Source organism: Drosophila hydei, unplaced genomic scaffold (genome assembly GCF_003285905.1).
Source record: "Drosophila hydei strain 15085-1641.00,03,60 unplaced genomic scaffold, DhydRS2 tig00008135-arrow-pilon, whole genome shotgun sequence".
Classification (NCBI taxonomy): domain Eukaryota; kingdom Metazoa; phylum Arthropoda; class Insecta; order Diptera; family Drosophilidae; genus Drosophila; species Drosophila hydei.
Window position 1 is genome coordinate 141,581 of NW_022045844.1, and position 25,295 is coordinate 166,875.

The window sequence follows — 25,295 nt, forward strand, 5'->3', positions numbered from 1 at the left end:
AATGAAATTTTGTGTTGTAAGCTTTAGATTTAGGACGGTTACACATAGAGAATGCAACTTCTGGTATGTATACAGCTAAATGGGTAGATTTCAAAAAGTTATACATGAAAAGTCAAAGTTGGTAATTAGCTAAAAATGTTCACAACAACGATTTGAAAAAGCTCAGAAAACACACATAACTATGTATGTAAATATGTAGACAACATATCGACTACGACTAGACTACAAAATTTTCAAGTTGACCTAACTGCTCTACATGTCGATTCACTTACTAACATGCTTTTGTTGTTCCCAATTAACAAATTCATATTTGCGCAAACGAAAAATTTACTTGCAAGACGCTTCCATGCGTTCCTCGAATATCCCAGCTTAATTGACGCGCTCCACAAATGCATTAATTCCACTACTCAACTCTAAAACGGTCTATTATCGCTACTCTAATTCCTCGCTACCATAGTTGCCTTTGCATTTTAGCAGTACAAAGATTTGGAAAAAACCACTTGTTCTTGTGTTTCAATTAGTCTCACAATTGCTAATACATATTTATCGAAATGCAACCTTGTATTCGTGTGCTCAGCTACCGTTAGTTACGTATACTTATCATGATCTTTTCTCATTTTCCTACTGTTCCAATTCAATCGTTTCATAAAGTCTCGTAAATAGTTTTAACTTAGATCTAAGCTACTTATGATGGATGTCTTTGGCTTTCGTTTTTGTTTTTTTGTTTTTTTTCTTCTTCAAGTTTTGAACTCTATTAGCTATAAAAAATTGTAATTTATCGATAACACGTTTTAAACAGTTACGCCGCTTTGGTTATAGTTTTTTGATTAAACGTTTTCATTTTGCATTCATTTTGATTAATTGAGTCAACTTTTGACAATTCTCTACAAAAGATTTGCGTTTTGGTACAAAAATTTCAAGTCTAACAATTTGTTTCAATAAATTCCTTGGTCCAACTGAATTGCAGTCGGAATTCTGTTGGCTGAAGAAACTTGAGTTTCTGCTTGTGGATTATTAAGTATAGTCAAACAGTGTGTGTGTGTGTGTGTATGTGTGTGTGACTGTCTGTGTCATGTACACTGCGTGTGTTACGAACTCAAATAGATTCTTGTGTTACACATTAAATAACATTAAAATATGAGTACTTTAGTTACTAGAACTTAGGTCTACTAAACGCTTCATAGAGCTCTCTATATCAAATTGGCTGTTTAAAAAGTCAGCAAAAGTTTCAACTAGTCCAGGGATCTATGCTTAGCCACGTTAACTGAAGTACTTCAGGCCCGCGATCAGCATAAATTTCTCAATGAACAGCTCCGAGTCCAGCACCTAATGGGTTGATAAGCAAAATTGTTATTAGATATAGAAAAGATATATATATATATATATATATATATATTAAGCTTTTGTCCATTAGATCTTACCGCAATATGAGCAGCTCTTCCAATCAGCGTGTTGGCCGTATGGGGCAGTGCATGATGCACGTCGAAGCGTGCCAGCGTTAGCTCCGGCCTGGCCAAAATGGGTGCAATGACATTGTGAACCATTTCCCTGGAAGGCAAATGATAATACGTTTCGGAACTAGACTTCATTTAGGCTAACCCACCTGTAGATGGTGCCCAAGGAGGAGCTATCGCGCATGGCTGCCTTGCATAGCTCCAGGCGTGCCGAGTGCGCGGGCACATAGCGATCCTGGCTGGAGCCGCAGAGCAATATGTTGCTAAAGTGATGCAAAGTGCTGCGCTGGCTGAGTCTGTAGAGGAAGCTGTTGCGCATATCCGTGGTGTCGCGCATGCACAGCTGCAGCAGTGAGCCAGACTTCTTCCACTTCTGCATGAACCACATGCCTGAGGGGAATGCCATTAGTTAGTGCCTTGCCGGCTAAGCTGCGTCCACTTACCCATGTTGACCAGTCCGCTGGTGTTGTAGAGCGTGCCCAGATGCGGCCCGGAGAGCGAGAGGAACGTGTGCAGGCGCGGCAGCAGCGGACGCATCTGTGGACGTGCCAGGGCGCTGCGCACGATGATGGTGCCCAGCGAATGGGCCACAAAGGAGATGCGTGCGGGATTCAAGCCGCAGCTGTCGATATGGTAAAGGATCTCGGCAACCAGCCTGATTGGCGAGAACACAATCAGCTTCCATTATCAACAGTTAAGTATGGAGACTTACCGATCAGTCATGGTATCGAAGTCGGAGAAGGTGTCGCCCTGATTGCGCTCCGACATTAGAAACTCAAGATTCACGCCGGGCAGACCCAGTTCCAGATAGGTGCGCACCAGCCGCAGGTCCGCCGAGTTGCCATCCAGGCCGTGCACACAGATGACCAGGTGCATGCCATTGGGCGAGAAGGCGCGATACTCGTCACTGATATAGAAATAGGGCAGCTCCGAGGCCAACTGCACGTAGTCCGAGTAGATGTTGCCCTGGTATTTGATTTGTTTGCGAAACTCTTCGCGGCACTTCTCGAACTCCAGCAGCGAGATGCTGGGACTGGCCTCCTGTCCAGCCGGCTGACCCTTGCGCTTGTGTTTGCTAATCGAACCATTCGACTGCTTGCCACGCCCCAGCACTTGGCCGTTGGCATTCTCTTTGTTCTCGTCCTGCTCCGTGTCCAAGCCATTCTCTTGCTTGCATTGATGCTGCGGAGGACGCTTCAGCTCCGCCAGGCTGTGCGACTTGAGCACCGGCTTGTTGCTAAAGATCGCTGGCGTGGACATGGGACGCAGTGACTCGTAGATGTGGTACACGGGATTGTCAATGGCGCCTATGGGCTGCCGTTCCTTGAGCGGCGGCGGTGGTGGTGGTGCCAGCACCACATGGCAGGGCACGGACTTATTCTTGGACTTGGTTACAGCTGCTACAGCTGGCAGGGCAGCTGGCAAGGGCATTGGAATTGAGGCTGTGGCTGGTGCGGCTGCTGGAGCAGGTGCTGGTTCGGGTGGTGGATCGCGAAACTCGTCGGGCGGTGGTGGTGCCAGCACCTGGTCCTGGTCTTGGTCCTGATCCTGGAACTGTTGTGGTGGCGGCAAGCAAACGGCGTCCAGCGGCTGCATATCCTTCAAGCTGGTTATATCAAAGTCCGACTTGGACTTTTCGCATCGGGCAGCGGCGCCGCCCTTATGACGGCGTCTCGGTGGCGGACGCTCCAAGTCCTCCACCTCGGTGGATTCGCCATTGGGCAGATGACGCAGACGATCCAGTTGAAAGCGTGAACGCTCCTTCTTTATGGTCACGGTCACCGATGAGATCTTCTTGTGCAGCTCCTTCTCCTTCTCCTGCTGCTGCAGGCGAGCGGGCGTTCGGCTCTGACTATTCCCAGCCGATTGACGCTTTCGCTGTGGCTTGTGCGGCTGCTGCTGCTGCTGCTCGAGCAGCTTCTGCAGGCGCAGACGCAGCTGCTCGCCATTGAGCCGCGTCTCCAGGCCCATGCCCATGCCCAGGCTAAGCTGCGTGTGCCGCTGCTTCTGCTGCGGCCCGGTGCTGGTGATTGTGTCCGGACTGGAGATGGCCAACGAGCTGCGCCGGCTGCTCACCCAACCGCTCTCCTCGCTGAGCGACGAGGTCGAATTGCTGCGCTGCCGTCGCACATCCGAATCGAACTCCGGCGGCGGCGCCAGGTTGGGCAGCGACTCACTGAAGCCACTCGTATTGGGATCGCTGCTGTTCGTGTTGTTGTTGCTGTTGACCGTGGTCGTGGTCGTGGCATCGAGTCGAAAGGGCACACTGCTGGAGCTGAGCATCTGCAGCTTCTGCATCATATCGCTCTCCGAGCTGCTCGACTCCTTGCGCAGCGCGCCCTGCACTTGACCCTGGCGCAGCATCTCCTTGATATCCGACACACGGACGCGCGCTATCTCCACAGCTCGTGGTATTTGGGAGCTATTGCTCCTCGGCATGGTCGTGTACTGGCTGGGCGGGGGCGGCGGATAGGAGTTGCGTGGCGGCAACATGCTCTTGGGCAGCGAGTTGTAGGCGCCATTGCCGGCAGCTGGCTGCTTGGGCGGATTCAGCAGCTTGATCTCGTGCAAGTAGTCGAATTTGCTGGCATTGCCATAGCGTTGTCGGAACTCGCATATGTTGCGCATCAGATCGTCGGCTTGGAGGCGCGCCAGGCCGGCGGGCAGCGTGTTGTAGCTCACCTGGCGTCCATTGCAGCTGGGCTCGAGCACATGCGTCTCAGCTGCTGCAGTCTGGCAGCCGTCCAGCTGATCCAAGGACTTGCTGTGCCGCGTGGGCAACGCCGTCTCACTCGACTCGATGTCGAGATCTTCGAGCAGTCCCGTTACCGAATGTCTGGACAGATTGTGCCGCAGTGCCACGGGCTGCGCCTCCTTGTTGCTGGGCGCTATGGTCAAGGTGGCCTGCAGCACTTCGCCGCCCAGCGCAAAGCGTGGCGTGACCACGCACTTGGCATGCGGATGCGCTGGACCATTGCCATTGCTCGCCGGATAGTCGTAGTCGAAGTGACAGGCCAGGCAGTCCTTGGTGCCGTTCAGGCTGTTGCTCGAGTGCGTCTTATCGGACGCGAGAGTTTTCTTTTTGCTCGCCGCCGTTGTCTCATCCAGCTGGGGATCGCTGCCAGAGCGACGTCGCGCATAGCTGGCACCTGGCACCACATAGCGATCCTCGAAGATCAGCGGCAGCGAGGCGGCGTCACCATCGATGGGCGTGCAGTGCACGGGCAGCGGCGGCAGCGATTGCAAATAGCGACTGCGCCTTGCCAGCTCCGCAATGCCCGCATAGCCCTGACAGTGGCCGGGACTGGCGCTGCTGGTCATCTCGTGGCAGCCGGTGGCGGCATGTCTGGGCTGCTCCAGCACAAAGAAGCCCTCGGCAAAACGGCGTACGCGCAGTATATGATGTTTGCGTGCGAGCAGCGTGTGCACTGCCGTTGAGGATCTGGAGGCGAGCAGCACGCGACGCCACCAGAAAATATTCTCCGCGCACAGCTGCGCTATGTCCGAGTTGGCCAGCGTGGCGAAGTCATCCTCGGCCTCCAGTTGCTGCAAGCGGAGCATTTTAAAAGCCAATTCATTGAGCAACTTCGGACTTCTTACCTTTGCCTGCTCCAGCAGCTGCTGCAGTCGCTCGCCCGTGTCGTTCTCCCGCAGCGGCGGCGAGCCGATCTGCGAATTGATGCTCGGCGGGAGCACAGTGCTGAACTCGTTGAGGGTCGCCTTCAGCTGCTCAATGGCGCCCAGCAGCAGGCTGCAGATATCCCGATGGATCTGCCGCGACTGCAGCAAACGCCCAGTGGGTCCGCCACTGCACTTGGTGGTGCCACCTATCTGTGGGCCAAAGAAAACCGCTTCCAAGGGACCGGGCGAGGTATTCCCTCTGCAGCTTAGCTTGCCAGCGCTCCAAGGCTTCGAGCTGCGTGGAGCACTGGAAGAAAGTTCAACTGGAATCAGAGCTAGTTACAGAACTACTCTAAGGAACTACACACGTACACATACACACACACACACTCACACACACTCACTCACACACATACACATAGAAAGCACTGCAAAGCTTGGCAACTAGACTACAAGTGGATGAAATTAGTTACCCAAAAAGGCATTTTGAAATCTTACCATAACTTGATATATGAGAATATGCTTTTCCTGCACCAGAAAACGTATTTAGTTTGTAGTCGTGTGTTAAAGTCGTTCCATGCGTTAGATTGTTTATATATTTTATGGGTTTATATGCGGATATTGGTTTGGTTACATGTTGAGATTAAAATGAAATAAATGAATTGAATTTGAATTTGATTGGAGCAAATAAAAATAAATGCTTTTTGTAATGGGTTCATATACGATATTTAACTGAGGCGTGGCATATATACCAAGGCTGCAAATCCGTAGGAATATATTTCTATATATATTCTTCAATAGTTTACAAATTTATTGCAACTTTTACTTTAAGCTAACTAATTTAATTTATAATTTTTAAAATTTTTTTGTCTTATATAATTTTTTTGTATACATTTTTCATATATATTTTATTTTTTTTATATGTAAACAATAATTTAAATAGAAACATAAAAAAATATACATATTTAAAAATATATATATTTTTTATAGATTTATATATTTATTATATTTAAAAAAAATATATTTTTCATATGATTGTTTACTTTTTTTTGATATATTTTATTATTAATATTATTCATTATTTTTAAAAATTAAAAAAATTTTTTTAAAAATCGTTGTTTATTTTTATAAAATTTGTTTCTGTTTTTTTTTTAATTTATTTTTTTATTATTATTTTTAAACATATACATATTTTTAAATTTTATTCTGTTTAATTTTTAAATTTGGTTTATATTATTCTAATATTTAAAAATAATTTAATTTTGAATATATTAAATTCTTTTTAATTTAAAATAGTTTAGTTTCGTTTGATCTTTGTTCTTTTCTTTTTTCTGCTTCATTAATAAATTGTTGAAAATTTCTTTGAAATCGTTTTTGCAGCCTTGTTAACTAAACTAAAGTAAATGGGACTTAAAAGCTAATTAATATACCTAAGTAGGAAAAAGTTTGGGCAAATAAGAATTGGAGCAAAATTGAACTTAAAGTTAATCCAACTAAATATTTTTAGCTCGAATTTGTGCACAAATTGCGCTTTAGTTTTGGGGCAAGTGGAGGATAATCAGGCAATTTGGAGCTCGTGCAGCTGAAGCCAGCGACGAAATGTAATCAACATCAAAATTCAGAGCAGACAGGGGCCAAGGTCAACAAGGAATTTCAATTCCAGGTGGCTAATCTATTATTCATTTGGTTCAAGCTCGGTGCCTCAGTGATTTCTCTAGATTTGCGCTCCCGCACGCAGCTCGCTGAAACATATTAATGAGCAGCCAGGTGTAGGAGAAGTTTCAATTTAGCGATACGGAATCATATGTAGCTTAAAGAGTTCCTAACAACTTTCCACAACTGGCCACAAAAGTTATGAAGGAGTCTTGCTCGGTGGGCGGATTGTGGCGTATACAAACTTTTGCTGAATCAAACGGCGTAAAAATTGACTGCGCCACGGCTGCAGTAGGTGCTGTGCAGTTGGTAATAGTAGCAGCGATGCCACGCCCCGGCCACGAATGCCGCCCAAATGCTGCAGTCTGTTGTTGTTGTCGTTGCAGTTGTCGCCAAGTTTGCCAAGAGGAAGACAATTGAAATACGAGAGAGAGGGAGTCATTAAAATGTGAGCACACCAGCAGCAGGCCAGAGCTGGCAACAGCGGACCAGCCTCACCAGCTGGAGACAGAACCTTTATATAATACAGCCGATAGGGGCCGCGAATAGTGAAAGGAGAAGGGAGCCGGTGGGGGGGACGTGTGTGTTGTGTGCAATTTTAATGAGTTGGAAATGATTTGTGCGGCCAGACACTGCCGCTCCAATCAAGCTCAGCAGGACACACACGCCCAGCTAGGGACAAGAGGAAAAATATGACTATTAACGTTGACATTAGAGATCATGTTGTCAACTCTCTCTCTCTCTCTCTCTCTGTCTCTGTCTCTACTTTGCATGTCTGCCCAGACAAAAGTCGTGCGCCCCTTTTCCCATTCACTCACTTGATGTATGGCTGATGCAGGGCCACAAGGCTGGCATGAATGCCCACACTGATGGCCGCCAAGTGGAAGTAGTCGAACAGTACGGGCAGATGATAATGCAGTCCGCGTCCCGGATGAAAGTTCAACTGCAGATTGCGTGTGGATGCCAACGTCAGTTGGCTGCTGCCATTCTGTTCGCCGAACCAGAGCTCCAGCTGCAGTGAGAACTCAGCTCGTTCGATGGACTCCTTCAGGTGACGGCTGTCAACTGCAGAGAGAAAGAGACAGAATGAAAGATAGAGAGTGTGGGCTTACTTAATATTGTCGTATGTTCAACACAAACAAATCCCCAGCGCAAATAATCGTTTGCAGGCATTCGCAATATTTCAAGTTCCTCTTCTGCACTTAGTTGAGGCCTTAGTTTGCCTCATCAGCATTGATTATTGGTTTTCGCTTAGGCTATATTGTGTATGGCAGCTAGTTTCTCGCAGTTAATGTACGCCAATCAATACTCGACTGTGACTAATAAATTCATCAAGCCATTAGCAAGAACTAGCTGCAAATCTTATTACTAAAACGGCTGTGCACAGTGCGTATACTTGATGTAATTTAATCAAATTCAATTCGCGTCACACCTGAACGCGCGCTTATGGTCAGCCAACACACACACGGAATAACTTATACGCTCTCACCCACACACACACACACACTCAGAGCTTTACTTCTTTAGCTGCCTTCAACTCTTCTTTGTAACATAAAATTCATTTGTTTTCATAAAATGGGGATTTGCGCGGCTAAAGCTAAGTTCAGTCTCATTCAAAGGCAATAAAAGTAAAGTTGCGCTCCACATTCCAGCCAAGCCACCCAACCATACACACAAGCCACCCACATCTGCCTGGCTCAGCTTTACTTGGGCATTACTCATACGCCCTGTGTGACAATTGTTTGACAGTATTTGTGGGTATTTCTTCTTCAGCTGATATTTATTCCATTTTTATGCCGCTTTTATTTTATAACTTGTGGTGTATACAGATATATATATATAGATATATATAGATATATATGTATATATATATGTATATTTTGAGTGAAGTGCGTGGCAAATCCCTTGGCGTCATTTCTGTGGCGCAGTTTATCATGCCGCCTTACACATTTGCCTGTGACAATTTGCAGCTCGCTGCAGTTGCAGCAGCTCGCACCTGAGACACGTGTAGAAGAGATAAATTGCATAGCTACTCAAAGCTTGCGTGTTGTCTGTGGCAACCGAGCGGGCAGGGGCGCCTGCTCCACTCAGGCACACCAACAAAAAGCTGTCAAGTAAAAGTAACTTTTTGTTTAGCTGCGGTTTTCTGTTGTTTTTTTGCTTTTTTTGTTGCTGCCACTTCACAGGATTCCACTTTACTGCTGTTGTTGTTATTGTGTGGAGGGAGCACGCAAAACTTGTCCAAATGAATTAATCACTTTACCCAACAGCCGAGTGGATGATGTTCTTTCCATTGTTGTTGCTGCTGCTGCTCACATAGTGTTGCTGCAGAACAAGAACAACTACAAGCAACAACAAGAACAACAACAGAGGTGTTGGCGCAGCTCACATCACAAAAGGCAGCAGCAACAGCAACAGCAGCAGCTCTCGGGTATCTGATGAAGTCTGCCAAGTGCTCATCAGCAGGCTATACAAATGAGCATGTGGGAGAGCTGCTGCTGCCGCTGCTGGTAGGGTAAGGGACACATAATCAGATTGAAATATAATGTAATCACTAAGCCGCACCTTGAACAAACGCCCAGCTTTTATGCCCTAAAAGCATGGCAAATAAAATATAGTTTGGCAAGTTACAGCCATTGGAATTATCCTAATCTAATCTGACTGCAAATTGGATTCAATTCTAAACGAAATTTTGAAATATTTACGAAACATTCCCTGGGGATATTAAGTTCATCAATAGCTGAACTGCAAATGTGCTCTCAAAGGCAGTTACTCAAACTTGCCAGTTAAATCTCCTTTTGTAAAAAATTATGTTTAAGCTTTGACTTTTTCTGAACAATTAGTTATTATTTTGAAAGTTAAAGCTGACTTCTACGGATAAGAGATTTTTATGAATTTCAAAACGTTTACTTTTCGAAGGTTTAGATTTGATATACTTTTGACTTTTCTTTAGCTTGACCAAACGTTCTAGCCACGCTTGTGGAGATAGCAACTCAGCTGCTTCTCCTGAGCAACAGCAGAACAGGTAGAGGTTGACCTAGAGATAGAGGTAAGGGTCCTCGAGCTGACAGAACGAAGTGTTTGTGATATCTCTATCTCAACCTCGATTTCTTTTACCATTTCTTTTTCTACTTCTTTTTCTACTTCTTTGTCTACTTCTACTTCTACTTCTACTTCTACTTCTACTTCTACTTCTACTTCTACTTCTACTTCTACTTCTACTTCTACTTCTACTTCTACTTCTACTTCTACTTCTACTTCTACTTCTACTTCTACTTCTACTTCTACTTCTACTTCTATTTCTACTTCTACTTCTATTTCTACTTCTACTTCTACTTCTACTTCTACTTCTACTTCTATTTCTACTTCTACTTCTACTTCTACTTCTACTTCTACTTCTACTTCTACTTCTACTTCTACTTCTACTTCTACTTCTACTTCTACTTCTACTACTTCTACTTCTACTTCTACTTCTACTTCTACTTCTTCTACTTCTACTTCTACTTCTACTTCTACTTCTACTTCTACTTCTACTTCTAATTTCTTCTACTTCTACTTCTACTTCTACTTTACTTCTACTTCTACTTCTACTTCTACTTCTACTTCTACTTCTACTTCTACTTCTACTTCTACTTCTACTTCTACTTCTACTTCTACTTCTACTTCTACTTCTACTTCTACTTCTACTTCTACTTCTACTTCTACTTCTACTTCTACTTCTACTTCTACTTCTACTTCTCGGCGACGGCGACGGCGACGGCGACGGCGACGGCGACGGCGACGGCGACGGCGACGGCGACGGCGACGGCGACGGCGACGGCGACGGCGACGGCGACGGCGACGGCGACGGCGACGGCGACGGCGACGGCGACGGCGACGGCGACGGCGACGGCGACGGCGACGGCGACGGCGACGGCGACGGCGACGGCGACGGCGACGGCGACGGCGACGGCGACGGCGACGGCGACGGCGACGGCGACGGCGACGGCGACGGCGACGGCGACGGCGACGGCGACGGCGACGGCGACGGCGACGGCGACGGCGACGGCGACGGCGACGGCGACGGCGACGGCGACGGCGACGGCGACGGCGACGGCGACGGCGACGGCGACGGCGACGGCGACGGCGACGGCGACGGCGACGGCGACGGCGACGGCGACGGCGACGGCGACGGCGACGGCGACGGCGACGGCGACGGCGACGGCGACGGCGACGGCGACGGCGCGGCGACGGCGACGGCGACGGCGACGGCGACGGCGACGGCGACGGCGACGGCGACGGCGACGGCGCGGCGACGGCGACGGCGACGGCGACGGCGACGGCGACGGCGACGGCGACGGCGACGGCGACGGCGACGGCGACGGCGACGGCGACGGCGACGGCGACGGCGACGGCGACGGCGACGGCGACGGCGACGGCGACGGCGACGGCGACGGCGACGGCGACGGCGACGGCGACGGCGACGGCGACGGCGACGGCGACGGCGACGGCGACGGCGACGGCGACGGCGACGGCGACGGCGACGGCGACGGCGACGGCGACGGCGACGGGCGGACGGCGACGGCGACGGCGACGGACGGCGACGGCGACGGCGACGGCGACGGCGACGGCGACGGCGACGGCGACGGCGACGGCGACGGCGACGGCGACGGCGACGGCGACGGCGACGGCGACGGCGACGGCGACGGCGACGGCGAGGCGAAGGGACGCGAGGGACTGCCGACGGCGACGCGACGTGCGACGGCGACGGCGACGGCGACGTGCGACGCGACGGGACGGCGACGGCTGACGGGACTACCGACGTCGACGGCGACGACGGCGACGGTCTAGGTCGACTTCTACTTCACGTCTACTTCTACTTTATACTCTACTGCTACTTCTACTTCTACTTCTTCTACTTCTACTTCTACATCTACTTCTACTTCCACTTCTTCTACTTTAATTTCTCCTTCTACTTCTACCTCAAACTCCATCACTCCTTCAACCTCTCACCCAATTTCTAGCTACTTTTTAAAATATTAAAAGTTTATTTATTTACACTAAAAGGCTTACAATTTGTGTGACACAATGAACATAAGCAAAAGCAAACTGAATTTATCTATAAAAATAAATAAATAGCCTGAAAATGTATGAGAATTTGTTCTATTTGCCGAAAATTTATTTTCATTTTCTCTTCGCTTTGCAGCAGGCGAACAAAACATTTCTCTTCTTCGTTGCTTTTTTATTTTTTTTTGTTATATATTTATTTATTATTATTTTCATTTTTTACTGCCCTGCCTCCATTTATGAGCGCTACGCCCCTCGTCAGCGCCTTCCCTTCGACCCTAGAAATTGACTTTCAATTTGTTTCCCATTTTTGCGCCTGGTTAACTTTTTATGCCATTTTCATATTGTCTGTGGGTATGTACACACACACACACATATATATATATATGTATGTATATATATTCTTTCGTTATCTGAGTTGTTTTTTATTGTTGTATCTTGTTCCTTTGATGTTGTAGCTCTGCCTGAGGGGCAAAGCGCCTGCAAATGCTTGCAAATCAGGTCACTGCAGTGGCCAAGTCCAAGTGCTTTTCGGTCCTGTTTGGGTGCAAATTGAAATTGGCCAGCAACAAAGTAACGAACTATTTTCAAAGGGCAGCCAACTTGGCTAGCTAATTGCGTCTTAGATGACACATAAAGGGTGGGCGTGGCTGTGCATTCAACTCGGCGAGAATGCAATTAGAGAAACGCTGCCAAATTGAAATTCTACTATATATATATATATATATATATTATATATATACTATCGGCCCTATATATACACTATATATACTATATACCGCATGGCCGCTCAGCAGTTGGTCAACATTGAAGCACTTGGGACAGGCGCATTTGCCATAAAAAAGGAAACTTTTTGGGCTGTCGACACGCGACATGGCCAAAAAGTTCGTGCAGCGTCAGCCACTTGATTTATATATGCAATTGAATAGAAAACTTTATCTTTGACTCGGCTCATTCCATGTGTACTCACCGAGCAGATGACTGCGAAAGTGTATGACATCGCGCAGCGGCACCTCCTCGTTGCGGTAGAGTATCTGAAAGATGCGTGAGGCGCCGCTGCCATTGATTATGGTTGCGGATGTGCAGCTGCCGATGCCGGGCACTGTGGCAGCATCGACTGGCGTGGCCAGCTCATTCTCCCGTTCATTGTCGCTCGGCTCGCTGGAGGCGCCATTTGCCTTGTTGCTATTGTTCGACTCGGGTATGCTTGTCTCCACCTGGACAGGTAGGCGAGGTGAAACGCGCAGTCCGCAACGCACCTGATAAAGTCTGCAGAAAGAGAAGAGAACGAGAAAGAGACAGAGACAGACGTGGCATATTAATCATCCATTGATATCAATTTGCATATATATAAAGTATACGCAGCGTAAAACGCTGCTTAAATGAAGCTTTCAAAATAGAGCAATAAAAGTTCGCACGCATTGCTAATTAAATTTATTATTATTTAAAATCCTTTGTGCATATAAGATATATATATAAATATATGTTTTTTATGCACTTCAGATGAATATTTCAATATTTGCAGATCATATTCCCATTTGCCATTCGCCGTTGAGAGAACATAAAAATTTAAGCACACAAATGTTTAAAATTTATTTCAATTTTCCACCATTCGCCCGCCATCTGCCCGTCTCTCTTTGCACTTGCTATCTCTTTTGCGCTGTGGCTTTGTTTATATTTTTGCGCAAATTTCATGCGAGTTTCGGTTTTATTTTCTGTTTTTCATGTATTTTTAACACACGAGCTGCCGCCCGCTACCTGACTGTGCTCTCTCTCTACCTCCCTCTCTCTCTGTGCGTATGGCAACGGCATCCTCAAGGGCTGCCGTCAACAGCAGCTCAAATACCATAAACCAATACAACAGCAACAACACCAACAGCAACAGCAACAGCAACAACAACTGCAATCGCATAAACACTTTGCTGACAATTAGTGCCTGCTCTGCTTGCTGCATTTGCCACGCCCATATATTGTTATACACAGGGTATGCTGTTTCTGTTGAAATATATGTAACAGACAGAAGCAGCCGTGGCCCAGCCCATTGAGTGTTCGAATCAATTATGAACAAAAACTAAGATCAAGTACATTTAGCTCTAGCTGCCTCTAGTTTCAGCTACCTTCACATGCTTTGCATCAGCTCAAACTTAGCTTAAGTCTATCAAGACCTTCTAGTGCCTCGCTACCCATATAAAATCATAACAATCAACCGTGGCAGGGTATCTGCCAGTCATGTTCTGCCTTTGACTGTTTTTTATGGCATTTCATTTCGTTTTGTTTGCCCAACACTTCGAGTGCGTAAATTTTCTCGCTTCTCTTTGAATTTTTTTTGTCCAACTTTATGCAAAAGGCAGCGACTTTATTACTTCATTTTACAGGTGTTTCTTATTTGCTTTTTTTCCTGTGAATTTTCATGAATCGCATGATTTTATATCGTACATATAGGATCTAATGTGTGAACGCTTTTATTGACCCACTTTTGTGCCAGATACTCGATTTGATTGCCAACATGTGTGGCGTCTATTGCAATGCCAAATTCACTTAATTTCAAAATTTATCTCAATTTGGAAATAATTTAAGAAAATTATGGCCTTTGACTTAATTTGCAGCATCTTTGCTTACTTACCCGCGTTGAAAGAGATCCACATTGAAGAATTTATGCAGCTCAACGGAGAACTCAATGGTTGCCTGTAGATCGCCCATGTCTGTGGCAGCTGCTGCAGCTACTCCTTGGCCCAGTGGCTGTCACCTGGACAACTGCAGCTCAGGTTGTCATGCAGTACGTGGCACTTGCGCTTGTTGCGGCTGCAAAAAGTGACAGAAGAGCTGAGAGTTAGATAAGATTGCTGGCTTAAGCATGACAGAGAAAATACGCTTAAGAGAGAAGCTGTGATAAGTGGCAACGGTCTGTAAGTTGGCACTGGACTCGTTGGCATTTGTGAGCCAAGTTCGATTAGGCTGCACAAGCCGCGCTCTCAATATTTATTGCAAACTATTGACAGCTCGAGCAATTGATTGGCTTGTAATTGTGCAGAAAGTGTGCCAAGTGGGTGGCCAAGTGTGTTGCGGGTGGTTCGTGGTGGTGTAAGCTAACCAGCTGCCAACGGCTGAGGTTAGCAGGTCAGCCACACTGAACACAGAAGAGGCAGCAGCAGCAGCAGCAGCAGCAGCAGCAGCAGCAGCAGCAGCAGCAGCAGCAGCAGCAGCAGCAGTGCTAGTAACAATAACAACACGTTTTTGTTGGCAGGAAAATGGGAAAGCCGCGACTGTGTCATAAGAATGAGGCCAAAAGCAAAGGAAGACAAAAAGCCCCGGCGACAACCACGGATAAAACTTTTAATCGCCCCAAAACAACAAAAGCGTCTTTCGCACAGGCAGTTACGAGGGGCATTCGAAACTTGATATGAAATATGTAACGCAAGCGAAGAAGAACACATTTTGGGCTGAGCAACGCAATCGATATCTAAGCTCAATCTTAAGAAATTTACTTTGCAGTCCGCTTCTATATGTATCTGAGTCGATAACTGTTTGTTCTGAGCTTCGACTGTGCCTAGATTAGACTTTTGTTATTTCCTCAGATATCTAAACAGAAGTTGATAGTTATAAGCTCTTCTCTAGTACATAGTGGGAGCATCTGTTTGACTATATCATGCAGCTATCTTTGTTATACTAGAGTTTTAATTAGGTTTCAGTGATATTTGAATTCAGTTTTGTATCTATAAGTCTAGAAGGTCTCGAAGTATGTATTCTACTTTCTAGTATCTAGAACTGATGTGCCATGACATATAAGCATGTATTCTATATCTATGTCAATTATCAACAGTTCCGCGCAGCTGCTCAGGGTATTTAGCTTTCGTCGTGCTCTTCTTGCGTTGTCAGTCAAGCGCTAAACCCACGCAGCGACGCCCACAATAACATTAATGTGCTGCAGTTAATGCCGCAGTCAGTTGTACTGGCTGCCTCATCAGTCTACCTTTCTCGCTCTCGCTCTGTTTCGCTCTGGCTGCAGTGGGTCACAGGCTGGCCCTCGCTTGTTGACACAATGGCAGAAGACGTTGATACAAACAGGCGCCGCTTGTATTATGTCTATGTGTATGTGTGTGTGTCAGCCAGCCCCATTGTCAATGTGGGTTAACCAGACTGCGCCATTTTCTAAAATGAAGTACATAAACAGCACAGTTAAGCAAAAAGCAGAAGAAGAAGAGTTAGCAGCAGCAGTAACGGCACCTGCCTAGCTAAAGTTATGATGCTTGGTTCTTGCGGGCTGAGATCCTTAGACACACACACATGTCTGTGAGCACACAAAGTTGCCGCAATTATGGTCTAGTTCACCATTAGCAACAATCCGTTCTCTACGCCCCTGCCGTGCCACGCCCACAAAATGGCACCTAATATTTGCTTAACATGAAATATGCAATTTTATGCCAATTTCGTATTTCGCTGAGTTTTCTAAATTAAAAGCAAATTTGTAGCAAGTCGAAAGTTTTGCGACGCACGCGTCGGATGAGACTTTTAGCATTTAGCCCGAGCTCAAAGCAAATATTATCCATACGCAGCGTTGTCTGTTTGGCATAAACTTTGTAACTGGGTCAACTAAAAAGTTTCATGCGAAAAGCAACAAACAAAAAAAAATAGCATAAAAAGCATAACAAACTACACGCAGCAGCCATACGAGTCTATGCTCGACTGGCAGATACCTTGTAAGGCAGCAATATGTTCCCCTTACTCTATAGATAATGAAATTTGAAGACAGTTCTTTAGTGTCTTCCTAGATAAGATCTAAATGCTTAAATAGATATAAGCTTAAAGCTTCTGAGATATGTATATGTGTCGTATACGTAATATTTGTCAAGCTCTTCGAATCTATAGCTTATATCATTATGCATGACTCCAACTGTTTGTCTGCCTGTCACATGCTGTGGAGTCTAGTCAGAACTACCCACACATCATTTCAAAGTGGGCATAATGCATAATAATGAGGCGGAGGCAGTCGAGTATAAGGGACAACTTTCTAAAAGCTCATCCTGCACTTTGTAATGGGCAGCGGCATTTTTTAAGTTGAGTTTTGTTGGGGATTTGTGCGAACATTTCGGGCAACAATTGAATACATTTTAGAGGCTTAACAAAAGCGAAATTTTTTGTTGTGTTGCGACCAAGTAAGCCGGCCACAAAGCCCATAATGCTGATAGTTTGAAGTGATTTGAAAAACTTTTTAATTGGACATTAAGCGACAGTAAAAACTCAGTGAAAAGGAAACGTTCTTTTCGCCGAAAATATATTTGGCTCGTCTAAAGGAATTCATTTCTGATCTGCTGTCTGCTTCACTGTCTTTGGCGTTACATTTGGATATACTCATTGAGACCCATCAAGTTCAGATAAAGCGCCACTTGAATCAATGGAACAAAACAAAACACTTTGCCACAACTGGCGGGAGACAAAGGCTCTGCAGCTGATGTGAATGAACAATGATAATGATGATGAGTATGATAATGATAATGATAATGACAATGATGATGGCAGTGCTGCTGATGATGACGGTGACAATCAGGCAAAAGACATTGACTTCAATGGCTGACGAGGACTCGCGCGCGGGCTTTTCCTGTCGCTGACAACGAGCCCCAATAAACGGGAAAAATCAAACCGTTCGTGCTTATCATCATAATGATTATACCTAATGCCTCCTTTGGCTCTGCCATCGAGCATCAAAATGGCCCTGGCCATCAGCATGCCACTCATTTATCCACTGTCTCGCCAACCTCGCTCTCCCTCTCCCTCTCTCTCTCTCTCTCTCTCTCTCTCTCTCTCTCTCTCTCTCTCTCTCTCTCTCTCTCTCTCTCTCTCTCTCTCTCTCTCTCTCAAGTTCTCGCCTTTTTTTGTCTGGTCGCCACCCACGCTTGAGTGGGGCTGCTGCGTGGGCAACTGAGCTTTGTGGGACAGCATCCGCCTCTACGTAAAGGAGCCGTCAATGACAGAAATCGTCCCCTAGATGCTGATAAGCTGTGAGCCGGACCATTGCCTCGTTTTGTGGCACGTTTGTTTTCTTTATGTTCTTAAAGTTTCTTCTTTTTGATAAATAGTGCCATGCCACACACACACACACTCACACACTCTTAGATACTATGTGTGAATGTGTTAATGTCTAAGGTCAACGTCGATGGGCTCTTGATAAATGTAAAGCTTTCATGTTCATATTTCAATTTAATTTCTGTGCGTCGGCTCATTTCCTAACAGGATTCATGGCTTTCCTTCTTATGGCTTGAGCTCTCGGCTATAAATTCAATTACATTTTCATTTTTTTATTGCAATTTTAATTAAATTTCTCACAGCTTCAGTTGCCAAAAAAATTTTGTGTTTACATCGATGAAATTTAATCATTTTAATGGAATATTGTTTACATATTGTTGAATTGCTAATAATAAACAAAAGCTGAAGATCAAAGGGAGTGAGAATGACAGAGAGAGAGAGAGTGACAGTACTAAGAGAGAGAGCGAAAAATAGAGCCAGACACCAAGAGAGTGAGAGAGAGAGATATAGCATTTACACTGTGAAAAGCAGCGACAGAGAGGCTTGAGTAGAAGTGAGAGCAAAACATTTGGGTAGAAGTTGAAGGTGAGTGAGAGAGAGAGAAAGAGAGAGAGAGAGAGAGAGAGAGAGAGAGTGAAGGAGAGAGAGAGAGAGAGTGAAGGAGAGATAGAGGAAGGGAGAGAGAAGAGGAGGAGTGCAGAGGGAATGAGAAAAAAGCATAAATGTAGAGACTGAAAGAGAGAGAGAGAGAGACAGGGACTCTCTCCTTGTCCCTAAATAGTCAAAGAATCAATGAGGGAGAGCAATAGAGAGAGAGAAGGAGACATAAGTTATAAGACAAAGATGGATAGATACATAGGCAGAGAGGGGGCAGGGAAAGAAAAATGGAAAGAGAGAGAGAGAGAGAGAGAGAGAGAGATATTTGCTATGCTCTCTCGCATTTAAGTAACATTTTATAAAAAATGTTACAATGTTATATAAAGAAATCTAATCAAGTTCATAGAATTTTTATGGCTTTTCCAGGTAAACTGTTCTAGACAGTATTTAAAGCTTCTTTTATTACGTTGCTGTCGCTGGCTTTGCCACAATTGATGTTATTTGAAGCCTGTTGTCAACGTTGGCTGTTGTATTCTCTTTGCTTTTCGATTGCCCTGTCACCTGGACACGCCTCTCTGGGAGCCCCTCGAGCCATGGCAACAAGCCCGTCAGACAAACAGGAAATAGACAATTTCGTATAAAAGCTGCGGCAGACAATCTGCAATTCCCCAAACCCTCTGCCTCCCTTTATCTCTCTTTGACTTTCAATTCCTCCAGTCTATAGCTCTAGCGAAGATCAAATGGAATAGCTTTAAATTATTTAATAAACAGCCAAAAAAAAGAAGTGTTCCAAAGCTCATGAATTTTGCATGCGCTGCTTTGCCAGCGCAGACATTTTCCCAGGCATGTCATAAAGAATGCCCTCAAGTGCCGCCGTCCGTGAGCATGAAAATAATTTCCCTACTTCCCGCCACTCAGTCTCGCTGCCTCTCCCTCTCCTGCTCTGCCGGATGCCGTTCGTGCGGAATGAAAATTGCCAACAGTTGCCGTTGCAGCAAAGGGTTGCGTCTTGGCCAAGTGCATCGCGTGCTTATGGCCATGCCAATGGGGTAGCTCACGTGCGCCCTGTCCAAAGAGGCCAAAGCCAGAATAATATAGCAACTGCAACAATAACAACAACAGCAATGAGAGCAACAACCAAAGGAACAATAGCCAACAAATGCTTGGGAACCAGACCAAGTGCTAACCGGGAATGAGCAAACGGCGCGGGGCGTGTCGTATTACATGTCCGGAAAGTGTCTAGTCACGTGGTCAACAGGGAGGCTGTAAGAGGCGCGAGGGGAGGGTTGGACATGTAAGGTTACACGTGTGGGTAGCAATTGTGACTTATTTATGAAGAGAATATATGTTATCTGTATTAGAGTTATAGATATGTGGAGAGAGATGAATTGTCGCAGAGCGAGACTCTACATGGCTTAAGTAAGTGTGGCTCTTGAGTATATAGAGAAGAAGTAGAGAAGGGATATAATAATGCCTGCAACTGAACTGGACTCCCTTTGGCAAGCAGAGAAAGGCAGATCAACAGAGAAGTCACTCCAGGGCTCAATAGACATTAGTGCATCATAATAATAACTATATAATAATGATATATAAGACATAGGTCCACAATACTTAGCCTCAAGCCAGGCGCCGTTAGTCCAGCCACAAGCATGTTTTTTATTTAGGTTTTAATTTGAGTTTTCTAGGCATTTGTATTGTATGAATTTTAATTTGAGACTAAATAAGTTGTGCGTGGCATGACTTTATTAGACGCCTGACAGAGCTTTTTAGGGTTGCAACTGGCAAACCACTTGAGTTCCTGTTTAAACCATGCCACACTTGAAACGCTGTCCATGCCAAACCTACCCCCGCCCCCATCATGGCGCATTGAGCTGTGGGCTGAGGGGCGGCAGCTGGCAGCGAGCAGCGACTGGTTAGAGGTGCAACTTGAATTGGCAACAGACCGAAAGGCGGAACAGGGCACAAAATTGAATTGCGACTTTTTATGCTACCTGACATCTATATATGCACACAGATATGCATGTGTGTGTGTGTGTGTATTTGTATAGAGAGACGGGAAGGGCCTTATAATAGCAAACGGGATATTTCATTACATTTGTGCATGCATGACTGCCGCCTAGCAGTAGTTGAGGGCGTGCCACGCCCCCACACACACACGCACACACACACTGATGTATGCAAAAAAAGGCAACATTGTTGAAATGCGCAAATATTGGCTCAAGTGGCGGCAATAAAAGAGTCGCTCCCTAGTGCCGGCTGGAAGGATTGGGGCCGGGGTCAAAGGGCGTGCTCATGTTTCCATTATGAGATGTGCTTGGCATTCTTTAGGCCCGCTTCTTGCTGCTCGAGGTGCGCACAATTTAACATTGAATTAGGCATGAATTTCTTGAGTTTTTTTTTTGTGTCGCAGTCAATTTCAATTTGCCTCGATTGGGATTCGAGCTGCGCCTGACCATGCCCTCGCCTCACCCCAGCCCAGCCGCCCACGCTTTTTGCATAATTGCAAGCGGTTCGTGTCAACGCCATATTTCACTGACTGTCAGGGATTTGGATGGATGCGCATAAAAATACAACATAATATAACATGCTTAACCCATGGCCGGGCTGTGCAGGCGGGGCGGCCGTGGCATGCTTGTGGCTTGTGTGGCAGTTAACTTTGCCGTGACATGTGCGGCAAGCATAAAAGAACCGTAGAATGTCATGTTTGTTGTGGGCCGAACATGACGTCGAGTGGACAACGAAACGATGACGACGGCATCGACGACGACGATGACGACGTCGACGTCCACGACGGCTATGACAGCTACAACATGTGACTCACACTAGAGCGGGGTGAACTGGGCCAGGAGAGAAAGGTGACTGTGTCAACACATTGGTAAAAGACACTGGACAACAACTGTTGTAGATTAGGCAAGGTTAGGGTGAGCTCCCCAATAGTTGAGGCTGATACGAAACGAAGCTAACTAATATTTGAGGTGAGCTGGTCTGGAAATTGTTTGAGGAGACTTCATTTAAAAGGCAATGTTTTCAATGTTTTCCATAGGGGTTCCACAATTCCAGGAATCCGGGTCTGGCACATTGAGTTAGGTTAGGCTTAGGTTTGTTTTCAAAATTGATTCAATTTCAGAAATTTAATTATGTTCGCTTGGAAAAGTTATAAAGGAAGAAAAATTTTGGAAATATGAAAATTTTGATATGAAATATGAAATATTATATATAATATATAATATATCATATATGATATATGATATATGATATATGATATATGATATATGATATATGATATATGATATATGATATATGATATATGATATATGATATATGATATATGATATATGATATATGATATATGATATATGATATATGATATATGCTCTCTGCTCTCTGCTCTCTGCATCTCTGCTCTCTGCTCTCTGCTCTCTGCTATCTGCTCTACTGCTCTCTGCTCTCTGCTCTCTGCTCTCTGCTCTCTGCTCTCTGCTCTCTGCTCTCTGCTCTCTGCTCTCTCCTCTCTGCTCTCTGCTCTCTGCTCTCTGCTCTCTGCTCTCTGCTCGCTGCTCTCTGCTCTCTGCTCTCTGCTCTCTTCTCTCTGCTCTCTGCTCTCTGCCATCTGCTCTCTGCCCTGTTCTGTGTGCCATCTTTGTCCCTTCTGCTCTCCCTGTCCCTGCTGCTCGCCTTTGGATGTTCTTTATTTGTAGAAGTGAGGTTATGTCAGGTTAAGTTTCTCAAGAACATGAACAGATACCAAAAAATGATTGTTTAACTGAGTTAACAGTAGCTTATATATAGATAAATCTCATTTTAAAATCTCTAAACTGCATGAATAAGAAAAAGCCTTGGCACTTTACACTTGCAGAAGTTAGTTTAGGTTGGCTAAAGATCCTCGAATTGCGCCTTACAACAACCAAAGATAATTAAGAATAATTTAGATTCAATTAACTAAGCGAATAATGCAAAATATAAGAGATTAAGAACTAACTGAATATTAATATAATATTATATCTTAGATCTTAAATTGATATTATATCTAAAGATATTTTCTTCCTTTTCTATAATTATTTTCGTAGCTCGGTTTCTAATAGAGTTTGTAACCTAAACTCTCTCTCCCTCTATAAGCAAGATTGTTTCTAAAAATATGGCTACAATTTGTCTATGGTTGTAGTCTGTCTGCAGCCTCAACCTTGCTGTGTAGTGTAATCTGTGGGGGTAAATTTAATTGCTTGACCGGCAAGAAATTTTCCAAACAATGTTCAGTTGGATGAGCTTTAAAATATGCGCCTTTTGTTTGCTCAATAAATGTTTAATTTTATAAACGTATATATACATATATTAATATATTATACATATAAATATATATATATATGTGTATGTATTAAATGTTATATTTCACGCACTTTTCACATTTTCACACACTTTGCTCGCTTTGCTTTGACATTTTGATATTTTTTCGATTTTCTTTTTGTTTTCTTTTTTGTCCCTAAACATTTAATTTGCGCTGCTTTTTTCTGCTTGGCAATGAAAATGTGGAAAATGTATTTTTAAAAAGTTCAGAGCAAGAAACGCGAGCACGGATTATCTAGTTTTTGTCGTCGTTGTTGTTCAGCTCTCTGCGCTGGCTGCGTATTTAAATTTAATTTTTTTTTATGCACTTTTGTTTGCGGCAAATAATTTAAAAATAATTGAAGACGTCGTGCGAGCAAATTGCAATGATTTATTTATGGGCGCAGTTGATAGATTTGATTTCAAATTGCGAAACGCGTAGCTGTGGCGACCCATTGAATTAATTAGGCTGCGATGAGTGGGACACTTAAGGCGTGGGAGTGAATGCCATCCTGGCGGCAGTGCCTCGTTCCTCGCTCGCTTACGAATTGACTTCTGCTCGCCTCCGCTCGTCATCTCTCGCCACATCTCGTCCTGGCCTGTCAGCCAGAAGCATTTTGCCCTAATTTTACTTTCTGCGATGTTATCAGGACACGCCACACACACACACACACACACACATATCTACACTGACAACGACAGCGACAAAGCCCACACACAAAGCGCTGAAGCATTTCCATTCCCAGTTTCCTTTATTTTTATATATAATTTTTTTTTTAAATTGGGCCCACCCACAAACAATGTCATAATTTACGCACTTTTTCATTTGTTTGTCGTTTAAATGTGCTGCATGGTTAACATTTTATTGGGTCCACGTTGGGGTCCTCGCGTCGTCGCGTCCTGTTCTGCGGTTCGCCTAATGAAACTCGAGTGGAGGAAACCTCAACCGAAACTGTGGCCGTGCCCAAAGCAACTGCCGTCAACTGTTAGCCGCCTGCCCAACGCAACGCAACGCACGTCCGTGCCGGGAAAAAGTCTACAACGAACTGCTGCCAGCGACAACTACGGCGACGTCTTGCGCCGGACACTGAGCAACGAGCACGGAATACGGCGCACGAAACACGGATTGCGTCGTCGGCGTCGCCGTCGTCGTGCGTTGCTGGCCGTGTCTATGGCTGTGGTTAGGTCGCTGCCTTCTGTTATTTATTTCACTCAGCGCAATCGGAGACTAAGAGAGACACAGCGAGTGAGCGAGAGAGCGCTATACAGAGAGAGGCAGCGAGCTGACGTATTCTCTTTGCTTGCGCACAGTGGGTTGCAGCGCTGGAGAATTGTTTGAGAAGGTTCTGGCATATATAGATATATTTGCGCATATATAGATCTATTTGGCTATAAATAATACAAAACATATATTTTGATTTCTAATTTGTCAATTGTTAGAAGAGATGCGTACAACTTGGGCAAGGTATTAGAAAGGCTAAATATTGGACCAAGTTAGAATGTTTTGAATATTAAATAAAAGCAAAATACTGTCAACTCATTTACATTTTTGAATATTTTAAAGGAAAATGTTTGAAAACAAGGAATTTACAGTTCTAATTTTTGAAAATTGAACTTAAATTTATCGAAGTCATTGAAAGTTTAAAACTTAAAATTTCAAATTCAAAATTTTATAATATAAATATTTATAACATTTCAAGCATATATAGGTTTCGAAGCTCCAACAATTTTACTCAGTTGCAGTCATTCGCAAAACAAAGGATATATTTTCGAAATCATTCGAAATTCCAGAAAAAATTTAGATGCTTACCAAAAAGATTTGAATACCTGGAAAAAGCTGCTGTTGAAACTGTGTTTAGAATAATTTCACCTGATTTGATCTGTTTTTAGTTTGAAAACTTTTCCAAAAAGATTATTACGAGACCTTATATATAGTGAATAGATGCCAAAGATTCCTTTGTACTGAAATCTTTTGCCTTAAGAAGGTTTTATAATTTAAGCCTTGCAGTTGACTAAGTCAGTTACTAAAAGCTCAGAAAATATTGAAAATTCTCTTGAATAATATTTCTCAATACGGAAATCAATTCGTTGCTTATAATCTGATTAGGCTTAAGGAATGACATATTTTGGCTGCTTTCAAGTTTTAGCTGTAAAAATTCTCTCTTAGAGTTTTCTCTTTTACTTACGCAGGCGCGCGATACCCTCTGCTTGTCTCTCACTCTCGCCCTATATCGCTCTCGCTCTGACATATGTTGTTGCTGTTCCAGCCCTTTTTGGGCGCATAAACAACAAACAGCCGCAGCTTGTAAAGGCGGCGCGTTGCACGTTTTCGCATTGTCTGTCCCAGAGGAGGTCGTGACTAGCCCTTGCCGGCGGCGTGCAGCTGGACGGCTCAACAGCTGGACGAGCGGAGAGATAAGCAGACAGTTCCCGCAAGCATTCACTCTCCCTCTCTCTCCCTCTGCTTCCCGCACGCTCTCGCTCTCTCTCTTTCACTATCGCTGTGCAGCTTGACTTGTTAAATTTTGGAGCATTGTCAAGCAGCTCCAGATGATTATAAGTTATATTGGCATTAGTTGTGTT

At 44.9% G+C, this 25,295-nt stretch overlaps 1 protein-coding gene across 3 annotated transcripts; it reads right to left on the minus strand.

Annotated features, from left to right (window-relative positions):
* Positions 1–22: 22 nt before the first annotated feature.
* On the minus strand, positions 23–23,984 carry LOC111595380. Of its 3 annotated transcripts, none has more exons than XM_023309079.2 (11): positions 23,531–23,984; positions 14,398–14,576; positions 12,745–13,043; positions 7,547–7,793; positions 5,574–5,603; positions 5,055–5,382; positions 2,167–5,000; positions 1,898–2,109; positions 1,604–1,844; positions 1,422–1,548; positions 23–1,326 (listed from the first exon to the last, which is right to left on the minus strand). In XM_023309079.2, the coding sequence occupies exons 2-11, from the start codon at positions 14,472–14,474 to the stop codon at positions 1,261–1,263; spliced, it is 4,461 nt and encodes a 1,486-aa protein (XP_023164847.2). In that variant the 5' UTR covers positions 14,475–14,576; positions 23,531–23,984; the 3' UTR covers positions 23–1,260. The 3 variants fall into 3 exon arrangements, with proteins under 3 accessions (XP_023164847.2, XP_023164844.2, XP_023164846.2); XM_023309076.2 differs by lacking the exon at positions 5,574–5,603 and adding an exon at positions 6,974–7,093; XM_023309078.2 differs by lacking the exon at positions 5,574–5,603 and having other exon boundaries at positions 24–1,326.
* Positions 23,985–25,295: the final 1,311 nt, after the last annotated feature.

Excerpts from the sequence above, each read along its gene's own strand:
- LOC111595380 (XM_023309076.2), bottom strand. The coding sequence starts at position 14,474 with ATGGGCGATCTACAGGCAACCATTGAGTTCTCCGTTGAGCTGCATAAA. Across the intron at positions 2,110-2,166 it reads TTCGATACCATGACTGATCG|GCTGGTTGCCGAGATCCTTT; the intron begins GTAAGTCTCCAT and ends CTCGCCAATCAG. Across the intron at positions 1,549-1,603 it reads TCCTTGGGCACCATCTACAG|GGAAATGGTTCACAATGTCA; the intron begins GTGGGTTAGCCT and ends TTTGCCTTCCAG.